General features: G+C 48.5%; 1 protein-coding gene across 9 annotated transcripts in view; it reads right to left on the bottom strand.

The window, feature by feature from the left end:
* Positions 1 to 18,758, bottom strand: part of Amotl1 (angiomotin like 1) — a 113,447-nt gene that overhangs the window by 38,740 nt on the left and 55,949 nt on the right. For 8 of the 9 annotated variants that reach the window (XM_060369456.1, XM_060369445.1, XM_060369468.1 and 5 more), the window contains 2 exons: positions 7,294 to 7,443; positions 3,158 to 4,130 (listed from right to left, as the gene is read on the bottom strand). In XM_060369456.1, coding sequence (XP_060225439.1) covers positions 3,158 to 4,130; positions 7,294 to 7,443 — 1,123 coding nt within the window. The remainder of the gene's footprint in view (positions 1 to 3,157; positions 4,131 to 7,293; positions 7,444 to 18,758) is intronic. The other variant, XM_060369452.1, reaches the window with a different exon arrangement.

Raw genomic sequence — 18,758 nt, forward strand, 5'->3', positions numbered from 1 at the left:
CCAGTCACACTGGCCAGTCTGTTACATCTTCTTCGATACTCTGATGTGGCATGGAAGTTCCAGTGCCAAGCTTAGCAGAGCACTCCGATCCCTTGGAAATGTCTTTTTCTGACCTCAGAGCTTGGAGACGAACAGTGCTATCCATAAGTCACCACAGAGACCTCTAGGAAGCGCTCTGCTCCCGCACTGCCCCACCTCAGGTCATGGCTTATTGCCAAGACACAAACAGGTCCGGCTTATGTGCTGCCAGAGATGGCACCGAAAGCGTACTGGCTGTTCTTTCAGAGGGCCAGGGTTCAATCCCCAGCACCCACATGGTGGCTTCCAACTGTCTATAACCCCAGTTCTGCAGAACCTGACACCCTCTTCTGGCCTCCAGGAGCATCAAACACTCAAGCAGTGAGTAGACACACATACAGGCAAAACACAAATAAACATACAAAAAAAAAAAAAAAAAAACAAAACCATAACGCTGTAAGCCAGTAAGGAGGAAGGAAACCTCACGTGGAAAGATTTTCCATTATCATTAGGAATTGCCGCTGAGAGAAGTGTTTGGGGTGATCTATGAAGTAACAATGTGATACAAACACCAGAGGCATGACAGCTTTTGACGTGAAAGTTCTTCTTTGGTAAAAAGAGAAGAGAGCTCCTGGGTGCTGGTGCACACTCAGGTTTAACCCTTGCTGGGGAGATTGCAGGGCGTTCCGCTGCTCATGATGGCTCAGTGCTGGCCAGGCTGCCCCGGAACTGTTCCGCACCACGAGTGACAGTTCATCTTCAGCTAGACGGGGTTTAGACTATGAGACACACCCCTGCGCATGTCGGTGAACAGCAGAGGGCAGACCCACCGAAGGGGAGCAGCACCGCATCCCAGACTGAGTAAAAGAAAGGGATTCAAGTAGAAAATCAGCAGCATGCTGGCATCCCTGTACGGCCTCTTCGTCCTCACACACAGAGATGTAAGAGTAAGGTTCGGCCATGCCCACCACCCCCAAACTCCATTATGCCTTTCCAGCCACGACAGATGCTCTCAAACCACGGGCCAAAATAAACTGTTCCTCCTATCATCAAGAACCTTCCCAGAAGGTGAACAGTGGACACTGCACCTAGCCGCTGGGGTCACATCGGGAGCTCTAGCTCAGTCAGTCACAGACAAACACTCTGTGACGACACATCCAATAATAGCAGGTGGCACCTGTCTTCATGCACAAGCCCAGTGCCCTCCAGCACTGGCCACACCCACATTCTCCCCAGAGGCCGCACGTCCAAACATGGGCCCTGCTCCTCAGCGGTCTAAGCAATCCCCAAATCCTCCCAGTTCTACTTCCCTGCCTCCCTTCTACTCTTGCCATCTCTACCTGGACTCCCTCACCAGTTTTCTGAACTACCAAATACTTACTTCCCAGAAAGGCCTCACAGGTGCCCAGTCTCCCAGTCTAACCGTCCCACACCACCCCTGAATCTCCTCAATAAACACCACCACGCAGTCTCTGTCTGAAATACCATACTTCTCCCTGCTACACTCTAGAGATCTCCAACATTGCCCACAACTTCCCCGCTGGAACACATCCTCTGTCACGTCATCCACCTGACCTCTACACCATTGCAGACCCTTCATTCCAGACCACTTCTTATGGCTTTCCTGCCTCTGGAGACGGCCTTTCTACCACTGCCTACAACTTTTATTAGTCCTTTGCGACCTCAGTCAATGTCGCCTCCTCTGGGAAGCTTTCCTGTTTGTTTGGTTTTTGTTTTTTTTTTTTTTTGTTTTTTGTTTTTTTTTTTTTTTGAGACAGGGTTTCTCTGTGTAGCCCTGGCTGTCCTGGGACTCTCTCTCTGTAGATGAGGTAGGGCAGAGGCAGCTTGAGAAGCCTTGACTTTGCACCTTTCTATTATCCAATCAGCTAGTGTGTTCTGCATATTTCTACCTTGAACATCACACTGAATGCCAGTGATTGTGTTCTGATACTGGCATCCCCAAAGATAGTGCTTCAAGGACCTTTGGGGAAGGGACCATACTTGCATTTGTGGACCAAGGCTGCACAGAGGGCACACATATGAAGAAATGCTGAACCCACCCATCAACCGGAGGACACACTTACACTATAAGACAGTAAGACAAATTAGAACCAAAAAGTGAGAAGCTGGGTGCCAGACGCTAGGTTCTGCTGCCTCCGCTGCAAGCTCTGGACACTTGTTCAAATCTCCACTCTTTAGCTTCACATCTACTGAATAAGGAGGTGAGACGGAAGACTGCCATGGTCTTGTTAATGCCTCCATTCTAGCATCCAAAGTATTTCTTCTTTTTAAAAAATGTGTGTGTGTGTGTGTGTGTGCTTATGCACGCAGCCACCATGAATTTCAGCAGGCCAGAAGAAGGCATTATTGAATTTTATAACGAAGTCAGGTTTAGCACTGCATGCCTGTAATCCCAGCTCTGAGAGACAGAGGCAAGACCACAGGGTTGAAGACCACCATAGCCTACCTCTACCTAGTAAGACCCCGTCGCTATAAAGAAAGGAAGCGAAGGAGGGGGAAGAGAAGGGGGAGAGAGAGGAAATGGCTCTGTTAGTACAACAGAAAAGGACTGAGAAGCAACTGTGGCTGGAGAGATGGCTCTGTCAGTGAAGTGCTTGCCTTACAAACACAGGGAGCCCAGCTCAGTACTCAGAGCCCGCATCAAGAAAGCTACTGTGATGGCACACACTTGTGCTGGGGAGGCAGGGACGGGCAGGTCCCCGGACTCCCTAGCCAGCCAGCCTGGCCTAATTGGTAAGGTCTGGACAGACCCTAAAAGGCAACCGAAAAAGGCAGGTGGTACCAGAGGAAGAACACTCATGACAGTCAATTTTTTCCTGTGGCTTTTACATGCACCTAAACATGTGAAACCACATTCACACACACACCGCACACCATATACTTACTTACACACAGACACACAGACACGGTAGTAACACTTCTCAGGAATCAACACCCTTACTCATTCTGCCCTCTGCTAAGAATGGAAGAAGTTTCAAGCCCGCTTCTTCCACGTGCCTGAGCCCCCCAGATGGCTTACTCAATACTACGGTCAAGACAAAGTTTTGATGAAAAGCTAACATGCCTCACAAAGCTACAAATACACGGCTGAGCTTTGCGACGATGAGCTGATCATTACCTGGTGACCCCATACTCCGGGGGCGGCTGATACCTCAGGACGGCCACTTCTGTTCTCGCAGGCTGAGGCGCCGGGTAAGGTTTGACCATCTCGTGGTGTACCCCAGGGTGCTGGTCACTGTAGTAGAGTCCATGATCTTGGTTCTTGCTGCCTGGGGACATCATTGGTTTGGCCTTGAAGGGGTATTCAGGTGGAGGGCCGCGGGGGTCCAGCGCTTTGCAGGCAGGCTGGGCTGGGGACGGCCCGGCCCCAGCTTTGAAGCTCTTTCCATTTCCCGAGCTGGGGAGGTGTTGTTTAGCCCCATTCCTCTCCAGTGACAGCTGCATGATCCTCTCACTGAGGGATCGGACGTGGCCCTGCTTCAGCTCTTTCAGGGCCTCATCCTTATGTGCCTGTCCACTGTTGGCCCGGTTCACCGTTGGCCTCCCCTCTGTGCGGGACTTCTGGCTGGTACCTCCAGCCATGTAGTAAGTGTGGCTGAGGGGCCCTTGTCCCTGCTGCTGCTGTGGCTGCTGCTGCTGCTGCTGCCCCTGTGGCTGCTGTGGCTGCTGCTGCTGCTGCTGTCCCCTGAAGAACTGCGACTGGGCCTTGGCCTCCTCGTACGTGGGCAGTTCCTCGTTGTTCTGTTGAGGCTGTGTGGACCGGACCTGCTTCTCCATCACCGTGTTGTCCCCCTGGTGCTCTTGACCCTGCGGTTCTTGGCGGGCCGACTGGTAGACCATTTGTGGGTCTTCTTGAGTGAGGGTTTCCGTGGAAGAAAAGTTGTTGGTGGTGTGGGCTGGCCCCGCACTGCCTGTGGCCTGGTGCTGAATGGCCAGCAGGTTCATGTTCTCAGTCGGGGTGCCATAGCGCAGTTGTTCCTGGATCAGCCGCTGTAACACTGTTCCAGCTGCCACATCCTCAGAACCTCTCATTTCCACCTCTGGCGTCCTCAGGAAGCTCGGGGAGTGGAAGTTGGAGAGAGGGTCCTCTACTGAAAGACAAACAGGAACCAAGCTAACAGGCTGTTCCCAGGAGACACCGTTTGACCTCGTCAGAGCATCATGTAAAGACGAGGTTCCAAAGGTGCCACCACTGCCCCCATCCTGCAGTGCCTCAATGGCATGTTTCTCAGATGTCAAGCTGCTCTCCTCTCCCATCCCTTTCCTGCCTCCTCTGTGACTTGATCTACCTTTCCACATCTCCCTTTCCTAACAGAACTACTGTGGCAAAAACTGACATTAAGTTTTCCCATTATAAAAACAAACAAACCAAAAATATAAATCACAAAGAAGCCACCAACAGCCCTCTGCCAGATCTCCTACGATGGCCCTCCATTTCTCCTTTCCCTCTCGGAGCTGTCCTCAGAAAGCAACCCACACTGGCTATTCCCATGTTCCAAATACCGCACACTGATTGGTAACCAAATCCAACCTGAATTTTCTAGCTCTCATGTTACACATGTAACCTTCCTAGAACATTCAACCTTGTTGTTTACTCTCTGTTTAAAATGTTCTTCCAGTTTAGCACCTAGACCACAGCGTCAGTACCCTCCTTCTTGGGTCCATTTGCTCTACTGCCCCCTTCTACTCTGTATTCCCCAAGCTCTTCCTGAGGCCGCTTTTGCTTCCATTGACCAAAATTTCCAGCCTTGTCTTCAACTCCTGAGACACAGCCTCACCTCTGTAATGGTAGTTGCTGGTACTTAACAGCCAGCATCTTCCTTCCCTCCCCAACCCCTGTATTCTGTGTCTTGCTGGTTTCTTGACGATTACTAAGAAGTCTCACACTGGGTGACAGTAAGAAGTCAAAGCAAGCCCCAGTTTCTATGCCAAACTGCTCTTCCATCCACTTCTCTCCCACATGCTCCCCATTCCCAGATGCAGGTTCTGCTAACCAGTTGCTGAGAGTTTCCAAACAGCCCCAAAGCCTCTTGCTTCTGACCTCCTCTGCCTCCAATCCATAAAATATAGATTGCATCTTTCCCTGTACCAGAGACCAGTATGGTCTATACAGTGAGCTCCAAGCTAGCCAGGGTTACAGAGAGACACTCAAGGAAACGAAGCAATAACAATTGTAATAACCAGCGAACATCCCCAAAGAAAGACAGTCCAGTGTGGGTTTCACTGGCCATCTCATTCGCTAACGAGTATGTACTGTGAACCTTCTACCATACAGGACACTGTTCAGGGTTGGAGTTATGGGCCTAAATGGAACAAGCCATTTATCCTCAAAGTCACAGATCTGTAAGACTTAAGGGAACAAGTGTCTTCAAATAAGAATTTTTAAAGTTTAGACAAGACTAAAATAAAAATACTATTTCAGTAGGGGAAAAAATCATTTATGTGGCTGGATAATCAAAGGACTGGGTCTCAAAAGGCAGGAAAACTACTAAATTCCTTTACATTGGAAAGGGGAGAATACAATTGACAGGAGCCCTGGCACCCCTTCTGAAGTGGCTTCACCTCTCTCCATTACCCTTGGACATCAACCCTGAAAAGCTGTTTGAAAGGAGGAAGTCCTTTATTAAGGTTCTGAATTTCTTTTGATGTTCTGACTTATTTGCAAAAAAAAAAAAAAAAAAAAAAAAAGAAAGAAAGAAAAAAGAAAGTAGAGAAGGGGAAAAGAGGCACAGAATTTGAGAAAAGGCAGGAGAACGTATTTAGCATTTGAGCAGAGAATAACATGGGTTCAGACGATGTAATTCTGAAGCGTCTGAGTACCATGACGGCAAGATTTTCCTAGAGGAAGTCACGTCATACCGTGGAACAAAATCGTCTTTTTCACAGAGGGGAGGGTGAATATGCGTGTCAGTTTGAGTGAGCCTGTGTGTGCGCAGGCCACAACTCCAGGTATTGTATTTTTCCTAATAGAATGTCCTTTTTTTTGGTTCTCTGGCAACTCCACACATGTAAATAATGTACCTTGATCCTCCCCACTCCTAGTCTCCCCAGGCCCCACCCATTCGTGCTCTCCCACCATCATCCTCTCCCTTTCTTTTCTTTCTTCTCCCTTTAATTTTTCAAAATCTGTTTGTAACCTACTGCACCCGGTGCTGCCAGCTGGGGTACTGACTCATCTTGGTGCCTTAGTCTTGTGCGGGTTCCCACAGCTGCTGGGAGCTCAAGTATGCACCAGCCATGTCTTAAAAACAGCATCTCATGGCCCTCCTTCCCATTCTCCAGCTCTTATGTTCTTTCTGCCCTCTCTCCCACAATGCTCTCTGAGCCTTGGGGGTGGGGAAGAAGGTCACCTTGTTCTTTTGAGACACAGTCTCTCTCTGGGACCTGGGGGATGATAACTACACCAGTGAGTTCCAGGGACCTGCCTCTCTCCATCCACCTCACCAGTGTTGGAGGGACAAGCATGCACCACCAGACCCAGTTTCTTTACATTCTGGGAGCCAAGCTCGGGTCCTAGTGCTCGGATGACAAGTACTTACCAACTGAACTATTTTTCCCAGCTTCACATGGTCTTATTAACATCATGGTACAAACAAGAATTAAAGCAAATCTCCTAGCGTGAGAAGATTCTTAGCTTAGCCTGGTGAGTTAAGGCTACTAGAGAATAGAGAAATGTCTGAATGACAGCCACCCCTCCTTCACCCTCAGAGATATATTCCAAGACCTTCTGTGGAATTCTGAAGCCAAGGACAGTGCTAACCATGTGGTTTGTGTGTATGTGTGTGTGTGTGTGTGTGTGTATAAAATTAACACATATTACATATAACATGAAATTATCAGTAAGAGCCAATATTAAAATAGACCCTTTATAACAACATACAGCAGTGACAATATTTAAGACTTACGAACTGGCTGGGGGAGGTAGCACACGTCTGTAATCCCAGCACTCAGGAAGGCAGAGGCAGGTGGATCTCTGTGAGTTCAAGGCCAGCCTGGTCTACAAAGAGAGTCCAGCCAAGGCCACACAGAGAAACCCTGTCTCCAAAAAAAAGAGAGGAAAAAATAAAAGAAAGAAAAAGGCGTTATGAACTGTTTACTTCTAGCACTTTTCAATTAATATTTTCAGGTTGCCATTGACCTTATGTAACCAGAATGGTGGAAAGCGAAGTCAGAGGTACAGAGGGTTACTTAATCCAGAAGAGATGCAACTTTGATACCCTGTGTCCCCAACACACTGATAGTAAGAGAACTTACCACCCTTCCCCCTTAGGCCTCCGCTTGCCTCCGCTGTCAAAGTCGATGCCTCATGCCTCCCAGAATAGAGCTGCAAGTCTGGGTAGAAGTAGGTGGGGTCTTCTACGATCTGCACAAGACTGCTGGGGCTGTAGCAGGCAGGGGGAGGAGCTGGCAGAAAGAAAATGATGTGTGTGTTAGTGCCAATCACGTGCCCCTGCTTCCTGCATGACTCATGTCCCCCACATGGCAACTTGCGGTGTGAGTGCCCCTATTTCATTCATAAAATTCCAGAGCTACTTCTCAGAACGGTCGCAAATCCAGCCACCCACCGGGCTTGACCCATGAGTCTCCGAAGACCTGCTGAATGAAGGCACGAAGCCGTCAGCTGGCAGCAGCACCCACAGCCTTCTGTGGGACTGAAAAGTGGCACGGAGTTTGAAATGGTCAAGGTGGAGAGGACGGAAAGGAGGGAGTGGAGCAGGCCAGGAAAAGAAAAGCGAGAAGAGCAGCTGTCTCTCCCAAAATATATGCCAGAAAAGACGTGGCCGCTGTGCCGGACCATGTGTCAGCAAGAGAATGTCCCAGGCTGAGACACAGAGTGCTCGGGCTCCCCGTGAGGCTTCTGAGTCTCACATTGCCATGAAACCAGGAGCCTGGGCTTGGTCCTCAGCCAAGCAATGGCCATTCAGCTCCTTTATCTGCTCCCCCCCCACACACACACACACTAGTGTACTTCTTGTTCAGTTTAACTCCACATTACCCTTGGACCCACGGCTACCAAACATGAGCTCACACTTCAGGGCCACTGACAGCGCATACTCTGGGAACTCTGGCAGATCGGCCACTTTCCTTTCCTGCTCTGACAGACCTCTGTGAGGACACCAAGACTAAAGCTCTGCATGTTTGTTCGTTTTTCAGTTTACTCCGGGGAGTCACATTATTATTTATTAAAATCCTTCCTGAGCAACAATTCCATTTGAAAAATAAAAAAGAACAATTTTCAGCAATTGCTTCAAACCAGGCATCTGAAATTTCTTCCTAAGTTTTGCACAAGACCGGAGCCACTAGTGACTCATGACCCCAAGGGCCAAAGATAGGTATGCAGCCCTCTCCTGAGTCACTGGGCCTCACAGGTGAGATTGGCAAGCCTGACCCAGAAAGATAAAGTCATGGTTTCCACTGCTGAAGTATGAACCTTGTAAGTTTAGAATAAAGAAATCTAGCTGGGACTTTCACCTTAGAAACGATTATACACCAAGCATGAAAGACAAGTCTAAAACTATGGTCCTCATGCCTGAGGCTTCTCCTTCAAGAAACACACAATCACTGCATGAAAAGAAGAGAAGTGGGGCCCCTTTCTGGGCCTCATCTTTTACACCTATAAATCTGAACGCTAAAATGGGGATTCTATACGGCTCTGATCTAAAGTCAAATCTTGACCTGGTTTTATACCTGCATATGGATGTCAAACTAGAGGGGAACAAGGCACAGGCTTGGCTGCATATTAGAGATCTGGGGTACATTTTAAATCCTTCCACAGGATAGAGCCCAAGTAACTATATTGTGTGTGTACATGCGCATGTGTGTGTGTGTGTGTGTGTGTGTGTTGCTGAGAACAGAACTCGGTGTCTTGTACATACCAGGAAGCATTCCACCACTGACTGAGCTATATCTATTTCTTCTTAAACTACTTTTTATTTGATAGGTCTTACTCAGCCGGGCTTTTAGGCACGCATCAGCAGGCGAGCCAGGCGAACAGCTTTTATAAAGCTCTCAAAATGACTCCAACGTGCAATGAATGTTAAGGATCCCAAAGCTAGAGGGACACTGGGGCACATCAGAGGAAAATAAACCACAAAGTACCACTGCCCACCCCTGCCTTGCAGGCTCGGTACTGAGTGTGGGGTGGGGCAGGAGTGTTGGGCAGAGTCAAAAGCTCCCCGCTCTGATCAAAGTGTGGTGTTTTCTTAAAATTGTGCGGGGTCAGGAGTGGTGTTGGGCATCATGCAACAACTTCCCAGGCTATTGTCTAGGAGCGACTAAGAGACCGAGTTTTGAGGACAATAAAGGCACACATGTATATACAAGTGTTTATAAGGGGAGAGAGAATATGTGAACTTTTAATATAGCTCTCACAATGAAGCCTGCATAGCCACAGACAACATTCATAACAACATTTTTCTCTATCTTTTCTGTGGCTGGCCAAGGCAAAGAGGGCACAAGTGCTCCAAGCCACAGATGAGCGGTCCTTAGAGAAATCTGTGCTCAGAGAACACCAAAGATACACTGCCTTTTACTCTGTGGTCCTCCATGAAAGAACTAGTGAATCCACACATGGACACACAGACACACACACACACACACACACACACACACACGAACCCTGTGCCCAGCTACGTGTCCATTGGTCACTCAAGACATCTTTCACCTCCATTCATGGTTCATACATTCATTGACAGACATTCTCATGGCTGCCAGAGTTCTGAGTGCTAAAGGAAAGAAGGTCCACAGATGGGAGAAGAGGTCCTGCAGATGAACAGGCCCTGGTAGGTCTATCTCCAGCAAGAGACAGCTGGGCTATCCCAGCACTGGCCCTACCTAAGGAAGCAGGCCCAACACAGCACCAGGAAAAGTGCAGAGGCTCGTGTCTTGAGGTCTTGTCGGATTCCTAGGTCAGACAGCAAATGTCTTGGGGTTCTGTCACCTCCTCCTAGTCCTTGTCCATTTTAGTCCATCACCTTGCACAGGGAACCTCTGTAGCAAGAATTCATTCTTCTTCTTTTTCTTTTTTTTTAAGCAAAACAGCAGACCAAGGGTATGTGAGATGAGAGCTTGGAAGAAGACACACAGCCTGAGCAGAATGTTGTTTTCTTTGCTGGCACTAACTTAAGGGGAGCAGGAGCTTCAAGAAGCCGCAAAAGCCTTCCAGACACAGCTACCACCCAGAAGGCTCCTGCAAGGCCTGGCTCAGACCCAGGGACCAACAACCCTGCCAGAGTGGAGAGATCAAGGGCCTCTCGTGGCTTGCTGGCTCAGCAGTCTCTGTACAGCATGGCTGCATGGACAGGCTTTGTAAGGACTACTTCCATACAAGGGCCCCTTGTCTAAGTAGGTGACTTATAGTTACCTAACGTCTTGTAAACCAGACCCTCTGTTGAGGGGTTTGGAGACAGCGCCAAAGCACCGGGAAGCAGGCCGAGGTTAGCATGGGGCACCAGGCCTATGCCGAGGTGGCCCAAGGAAGGCCCATGTAGCATCCAGCACCCCTGCCTGGGAGACAAGGGTCTCCAGTACTGTGCTCTGCAATTCAACAGGGACAACTCATTCCACACAGAGCCATTCCTCTGCCTCCCAGAGCCCACAAGCCACAGGATCCTCCCACTTTCACTCCCCCTCCCAAGCTCGGGCGCTTCAGGCTTTCTTTGGAGACACTGGAAACACACTTCCCTTCACAGTTCTGTATGGGCCCTTTCCGGGTCACTGTTCTTCAGGCGTGTAGGTGATGCCACCTGACCAAGACTTTTTCTCTCTAACGGTAGAGATAATAAAGGGTCTCATTGTTGGGGGAAAAAAATGAGTTAGAGTTGAAATGAAACCAGCTTTCTTGGGGAGGAAGAAGGCAGGGCAAGGGGCTGTAAGCAGCTCTGCAGCTCCGTTCCTGTGGCAACTGGTGGACTCATCACCATGCCAACTGAGAAGGCTCAGAAGTCCCCCCCACACACACACACACGATGGGGGGCACTGGAAATTTCCTGTCCTTAGGTTCCTTTTCACATGCCACCTCTTGCATACATAACTTCCTGGCCTATCACTTCAAGGTCAGACTTTGGTTTCAAGGCTGTCTCCTTAGGCCCCTCCTCTGGCTGTCAGTAGTCTCACTGACTCCCCCAGCATCCCTGCATCCTGTGATAAACACCTTCATCCTCTCAGTACTACCCGCTTCACATCCTCCCTCCAACTGCTTTACATCCTCAGTATGTTTACTCCTGCTTAGGTTTACCTACTCCAGAGTGCCTCCCTCCCTTGCACACCCGCCTCCAGCAGCCACCACAGCAGCCTAAGCTTGGAGGCACACAACATGTACCAATTACCGTCACCAGCCCACGTCTTGGATTGGCCGTGCTTAACGTAGGGTGATGCCTCCACTGCCCTCCTGAAACACCGCTGCCTTGGAGGACAGGCTGTGTGCTTGTGGGTTTCTGCTACCCAGGTCTTCTCTGACTACACAGAGAATAAAGCAGTGTTCTCGACACTCTCAGCACCACACGGTCTGAAGAAAGTGTTAGCAGACCTCTCTGACCAGCCTTCGAGTGTTCCGGGTAACTCCTTGCACCCTGCAGCTTCCTAGAATGTGGGGTTGCTTGCTGTCCCCTCTGCAGCTTACTCGGGTGACCCTGGGTTCTGCAGGCCCGAGGACCATTCCTCAAAGATGCCACTGACAGCAAGACAACTGGCAGTTGTCACCACAGTGCCAAGCTTCCTGAGAGTTGCATATCATCTAAAGCTTCCCATACATCTAAAACAGTTTCACCACCAGATCCTCCTCTAACTTTAAAACAGACATGTCGGACACCAGAACCAACTCTGCAGCTTCTACCTCAAGGACGAAGAACTTGCTGAGTATGCCAAAGCCTCCCAGGGGAACCTAGTGACCTGGCCTGGTTCAGGCAGGACTGGAGGTTTCCCCGAGGTACAGAATGCCCCACTCACAGAAATGAAAACACTGGCTGAAAGGGAACTGCAAAGCCCAAAAACAAAGCAGGAGAAAAGGATGCGCCGAGTCACATTGCAGGCACCTGAGACTTACACCCCTGCACACAAAACGTCTGCTCACACACAACACACCTGTTCACGACACACAACTGTGCACAGCACACGCCTGAGTACAGCTGCTCACAACACACGCCTGTGCAGAGCACACACGCTCAAAACACACACCTACGGACAACACACCTGCTCAAAATGCACAGCTCTGCACCACACAACCCGTTGCACAACACACCTGTGCATAACATATAACATGCACATGACATGCATTCCCTAAGAGGAAATGCACCATGGGACAGGCTTCCTCACCCTCTGGGAAACATGACGGAAACAAAACACAGGATTTAGTGTGGGGAGTAATGAATGAAGCTTCCAAGGGTCTCAGCCCCATAAAGGCATGGTCTTCCAAACTGGCATCAAACTTAAATCCTATTCCACGGGCCAAGCCATCTACTCCAAAACACATGAAACCAATACAATGATGCCTGTTTTAATTCTGAGGAAGTGAAATGTGTGATAAATAACTTGAAACTGATCTGAAGTTTAACTCAGCTGGGCCTACTTTGAAATGTGTCTGAGGGATTATCAGCGTGAATCAAACTGCTGAACACGTTCAAGAACAACGCGACGGGGCTGAAAACAAAGAAATAAGCAGCCAGTCCTTGCCCTCAATATAGCAGGATTTGCTTCTGGTGAACACCCTGCACAGCTACCTAGATCCTGCTGGAGTGCCAGTGCTCTGATAGAGGAGCCTGAGGCTTCGGAGGTCCAGGAGCTACTGGCAGAGAGAGGGCTGCCGTTTGGAGTCGCGGTGATACAACAAACTCGAAACTGCTGAGGGGGATCTGCCTTGCATGGGAAACACAGTGCACAGGACTGAGCCAGGCCAATGTTTCTCCTTGTATCAACTACAGACAATCCAGGGCAGCTTGTCTGAGGGTCAGGGAGTAGGAAAACCACACCAGCGGAGCCCACACCAAGCATCTACAGGAGCCTTTTCACATGACTTGGACAATATTTTCACAGCAAAATAGAACTGGGAGAACACCCCTGCAGCCTGCAATCGTGAGCTAAAACTTATCTTCCCTAAATTTCTTTGTAAGGAAGTTTATCTCAGTAACAAAAGGGAAATTAGAACAGATCCCCTGTTCCACCTAAAATGACAAGTCCCTGTTAACTCATTTTTGAGAAGACATTGACCAAATACTAACGATGGAAAAGCCACTGCGTGTCAGCTGTTCCTCTACAAAAATGAAACGTTCAGGGCTGGAGAGGTGGCTCGGGCTGAAGAGCACTTGCCGCTCTTGCCGAAGACGTGAGTTGGAGAGTCCCAGCACCCACATGGCAGCTCCAGAGGATCCCACGCCCTCTTCTGGCCTCCATGGGTACTGCACACACATGGTGCATATAGTATACATACAGACAAACACTCATACCCATAAAACAAAAGCATCTTTTTTTTTTTTTTAAGTGTCCCCTTTAAAATAAGCTTGTTAAATCTCAGGTGCATACATGTCTTCCTCCACTTCCAGGCAGAGGCAGTTCTTCCTGGACGTAAGACACTAAATGGTGCTTGATCTTGAGATTTGACAACATTAGCCATTTACACTGCGTCAACTATGTTCTTAAGTGAAATGCGCGTTTAAATTTCATTTTCTACAGTGGCTGCAGAATAAACTGAGCATTGGCAAGTACAGCACTCTGGCCCCCCACTAGGGTCCCGGCAGTGGCACTGCAGCATTGCTTCTGCAACCCAGTACAAATGTCAACGTGCAGGACAAGCGCATAGGATTGCTGGGATGGTGTTTAGAACCTGGAAATCTCCCAGGGTTTCACAGAGTGCTCTTTGAAAACCTGTTCTGTATCACACACTTGTATCCAGCCCTTCCGAGGATTATGTCTGCAAGATGTGAAATGTAAGAATTTTAAGATGAGAATGCCGAAGACAGGTTCTAATTAGAAATGGGTTATCTCTCAGCCCAGGCAAAGGGGAAGGCCTCGCGCTCTGTCCAGGTGAACACTGAGGACGGTAGACTGTGAACTGCTGAGCTCTGTCGGATAAGGGGAACACTATAGATTCAGGACAGGTAGCACAAGACAGACAGTAGCCCAGCCAACCCCGCAAGCTGGCCCACGAGCAGGAATGTGAGCCAGCAAGGGTTACCTCTCAGAGTGATAGAGGAGCTCTATGACATGCACTACTCTTAGGAAGTAGAAAGACACTGTGGTGACTCATCCAACCGGAAACCAGGTCAGTCTTGGACAAAAAAAGACACTAGGACAAAGTGACTGAAGAGGAAAAAGACCAATCCTGTCACACAAAACACCAGGATGAGAAAGATGAAGACAGAGGATAACATCCAAGGGTCAACACGCTTTGAGCTTTGTTTTGGCAAAGCTGCTTCTTAACGTCAGAGGCCTGGCCCGACACGCCACTGGCTGTGACTGCTGGAACACCAGACTTAAGGATTTTACCTAACAGAAAATGCAAATCATCACAACTACTACTTTAGGCTGCTGTGACCACCAAATAAGAAAGGGCTACGCAGGACTCCTGTACAGAGCAAGTGCTCAGCAAAATTTACATCTGACTTATTATGAAATTTTAACCGTAAAATTCATGTTCACAATTCGATCGCAGGGAACTGGGGAGACGGTTCAGTCAGGTGAATATCTGCAACACAAGTATGAGGACATTAGGGTGCCAGCTCCCAGGTGAAGAACAAGATGTGGTTCCCCCCAGTGCTGGAGAACAGAGACAGGCAGACCCCTGAGCACCTCCCCCTCTTTCTTCCCCCCAAGACACAGTGTCTCTGTGTAGCCTTGGCTATCCCTCACTCGCTTTTTTAAATAGTCTGGCCTTGAACTCGCAGAGATCCACCTGCCTCTGCCTCTCCCAATGCTGGGATTACAGGAGCATGCCACCACGGCCGGTTCCCCTGGAACTCTTGATGGACAGACCGCCTGACCAAATTCACGACCTCCCCCCACCCCAACCCCCCAGATTCAGTGAGAGACTCTGTCTCCAAAAATACAATGGAGAGCTCTTGATGAAAACATTCAATGTCAACCCATGGTCTTTACATGCACAATCACGTATGCACGCATGTTCACCTGCACCCACATATGCACACACCCACATGAACGTAAGATGATGAAATCAGTGAGGTCTGCAGGAACAACGGAAAGCAGCTCAGCACATCAAGGCTTGCAGAGCTGCACTTAGCTAGGATTTTTCAGCTAGCTAACAATCCACACTGAAACTACAGTTTTCCTTCTCCTAGGACTTAGGATCAGGGAAGGCTACACTGACAACTGCCCTGAAATAATACTGCTGTTTGCTAAATGATGTTAGCAAAGACTGAAATATAAGTTCTATGCGGGCATGTAGCTGGTACTCATCCAGCATCTAGTACAGGGAGACCTTAAATATAAAAAAATATAAACTTTTTCCATACAGCACATGTTCTTGTTTCATTTCTGCTGCTGTGATAAAAGTATCCCTACAGCAAGCATCTCGGCGGAGAAAAGGACTTTGGGCTTACACTTTTAGGCCACAGTCCATGACTGCAGGGAAGTCACAGTGGTAGGGACTGCTGGTCACGCCACGCCTACAGTCAAGAGCTCGGGAAGAACAAATGCACCAGTGCTGCCTGCAGCTGCTCGATCAGCTTTCTTTACTCCCACCCAGAGCAGGACCTGCACTAGGGGATGGGGACACCCACAGTGAGCTAGGTCAGTTAACAATCAAGACAGTCTCCCACAGGCAGCCTGACCCCATTAATTGCTTACTATGGTTCTGGGTTGTGTCAGGTTGATAGTCACCATAGACCTCATATTCAGTGCGGTAACAACAGTCCATTCCTTATTTACCAGACACTGTCAGAGTGAATGCTTCTTGAATTATTCCTTTATTGCTGTGACAGAATATCCAACAACCACAAAAAAAAAGAATTTAAGGAAGAATTTATTCCAGCTTACAATTCAGTGGTGCAGTTTCCGTCATGCTGGGGATCGGCTGGTGGCAGAAACACTGAGGCTGTGGTAATAGTGTCCACAGTCAGGAAGCAAGGGCTATGCTACTCACTTACTCCCAAATGCTCCTGACCCTTTCAAATAATTTACATCTGCTGGGGAACCAAATGTTCAGATACCTATGAGGACATTTCACATTCAAACGCCTGTATCCCTTTTTGCTTAATTTGTCAAAAAAGAAAGGAAGAAAGGAAGGAAGAAAGGAAGGAGGAAGGAAGGAAGGAAGGAAGGAAGGAAGAGAAGGAAGAAAGGAAGAAAGAAAGAAAGAAAGAAGAAAGAAAGAAAGAAGAAAGAAAGAAAGAAAGAGAAAGAAGGAAAGAAAGAAAAAGGATGGAAGAAAGGAAGGAAGAGAGAAATATCACCTCCATGATAGTCAGCAGATACCTTCCTCCATAAAAGGAAGTGAAAACACTCCAAGTAAATTCCAGTAATTATTGCCTTAAAATAAAAAAGGACTAACCCTGAGCTAGGGAGATGGCTCTGTCAGCAAAGGGCTTGTCAGACAGCATCAGGACCTGACTTCACATCCCCACCATCCACATGAGAGCCTGACCCAGGGAGCTGGCCTGTAATCCCAGTTCGGTAGACGCAGAGTCAGGTGGGTCTCGCTGGCCAGACATTTTAGCCAATCCACATTCACGGAGAGAGTAGAAACAGGGTGGAGGGCAATGCATGGAGACACGACACTGCTCTCTGGCATCTGCATCCTTGTGAGTGGGTGTATACACACACAAACCACCTCAGTACTACAAAAACCTGTTCATTTTATGAGCATCCTTTATGAAAATCCCTGCTCTGAGCTCCTAAACTAATAAAACGATCTTAGTCACTGAGTAAATGTCACCGGAATATAAATATGTGTATTTATTTCATTTTTTTCCCTCCGAATCCCTGGAATTTACTTTGGAGAAAATGTAAGAAACTTCACATTTTGGAAAATCTCATTTTTTAACTCAGAACAAAGAAGATATGTATTTCAGAGTGGACCGTTTACACCTATTCCTACTTCCCTGCTCTTTATTTCCCAGGATCGTGTGTAAATCTATTTATGTAATTCTGAAACAGTAACAGCCCTGGACCTCATACCCTTAATTCTCCAGTGCCCATAATTCCACATAGTTCTAAAAAAGTACATTCCCGGTATGTCTGTCCTTAAATCTTTCAGCTTTTTCCCACATCTCCAGCATGAGCAATGAAAATAATGTCAGAGATACTCAAGGGGTGTGTGTGTGTGTGTGTGTGTGTGTGTGTGTGTTGTCTGGTGTTTCTAGGAAAACAAACCTTACCAGAGAAACACTCCTTCCACAAGCCCCCCCCCCCCCGCCCCCCGATAGAGGAGACTGGCTAACAAGAAACGTGGTTCCAGAGCCCTTCAGGAAATAAGAGGCTTGCCTCACAGCCGCACTCCTGCACCCCTCCTGAGCTGCAGCACCCAAGGCTGTCCTAACTGTGCAGAGCAGCCGCTGTGAAGCAGGAGGTGCCTCCTTCCTCACAGGCTCCTGGGAAAGCCTGTAAGACTTGCTTTCTACCCACCATCCTTGTCTTGCTTGGCCTATTCTGACGTGATGGAGGAAAAGAGGGAAGAAACAGAAAGGACAGCACAGCCCGTGAGGCCTGGAAGACAAGAGCAGAAGCCTGCTGTGTGGTGCCTGTGGTAAACAAGAGCTGGGCAGACTGGTGGTCAGCCAAGCAAGACAAAGTATGTTAAAAAAAAAAATGTATCTCATTTCAGGAGCTGTCTGCAAAGACCTGGGAATGAGGAGTTGGCTAGAAGAGGAACTTGACAGTTCACAGAACACTTTCAAAGGAGTTAACAGTGAGGATGACACCAGGCGGGAGGGATGTGAGCAAGCCCACTCACTTCAGAGCAAAACCAGGCTAGCCCCAAACCTGGTTGACAAAAGCTATTTCAGCAGCGAGACTGGCCAAGCGGGCTTTGATGACCTTGTCCAGAAGGGCCTCTCTGTGCCAGTTCTACCTGGGCCCTTCTGTTTATCCCTCTCTAGGGACAGCTCCTAGGAGATTCCCGTGGGCTGAACATCCTAAAAATGGAAAGTACATTTTGAAAAGGGCCCAGGAGCTATACTCCGGCATGTCACAGACACCATGCTGGTCTGCCTACCAAATGAGAGAAAAATGGCCTGAAAAGGCTTCCGTGGATAGAGCACTCACACAGGGGAGGGTCTGCAGCTGACAGGGGGAGGGTCTCGCCACCTGGCTGCAGCTGACCTTGGAGGGCAGAGCGAAGCCACTCCTTCATGAATGTGCTCCCAGTTCTCAGTGCTAACCAGCCCTGGATAGAAACTACTGTAACTATGGAAATAATTACTATAGCCTGAATTGTGGCCAGCAGAGCTGAAAGCCTGGACTTTCAGCGTTTTATTGATTTAAGGTGGCTGGTGGTAACTGTGAATATTGGAGGTGTATGTACATCTTTAAAAGAGAAAAAAAGGAGGGGGAAAAAAGGGAGGGGGGATACATATCACTTTTGTCCTAAACTGACATGGGTAAAAACAAACAAACAAGAAAACAAACAAACAAACAAACAAAAAAACACCAAAAACACGGAAACCTGTTCCTGCCCTGAAGCCCCAAGACACCCAAGCCAACCGCTCATTCCCTGCAGGAACCATCTCCACACATCTATGCTGCCGTCAGCAAGCATGTCATTAGTATGTGCA

Source organism: Meriones unguiculatus, chromosome 1 (genome assembly GCF_030254825.1).
Source record: "Meriones unguiculatus strain TT.TT164.6M chromosome 1, Bangor_MerUng_6.1, whole genome shotgun sequence".
Taxonomy (NCBI): Eukaryota; Metazoa; Chordata; class Mammalia; order Rodentia; family Muridae; genus Meriones; species Meriones unguiculatus.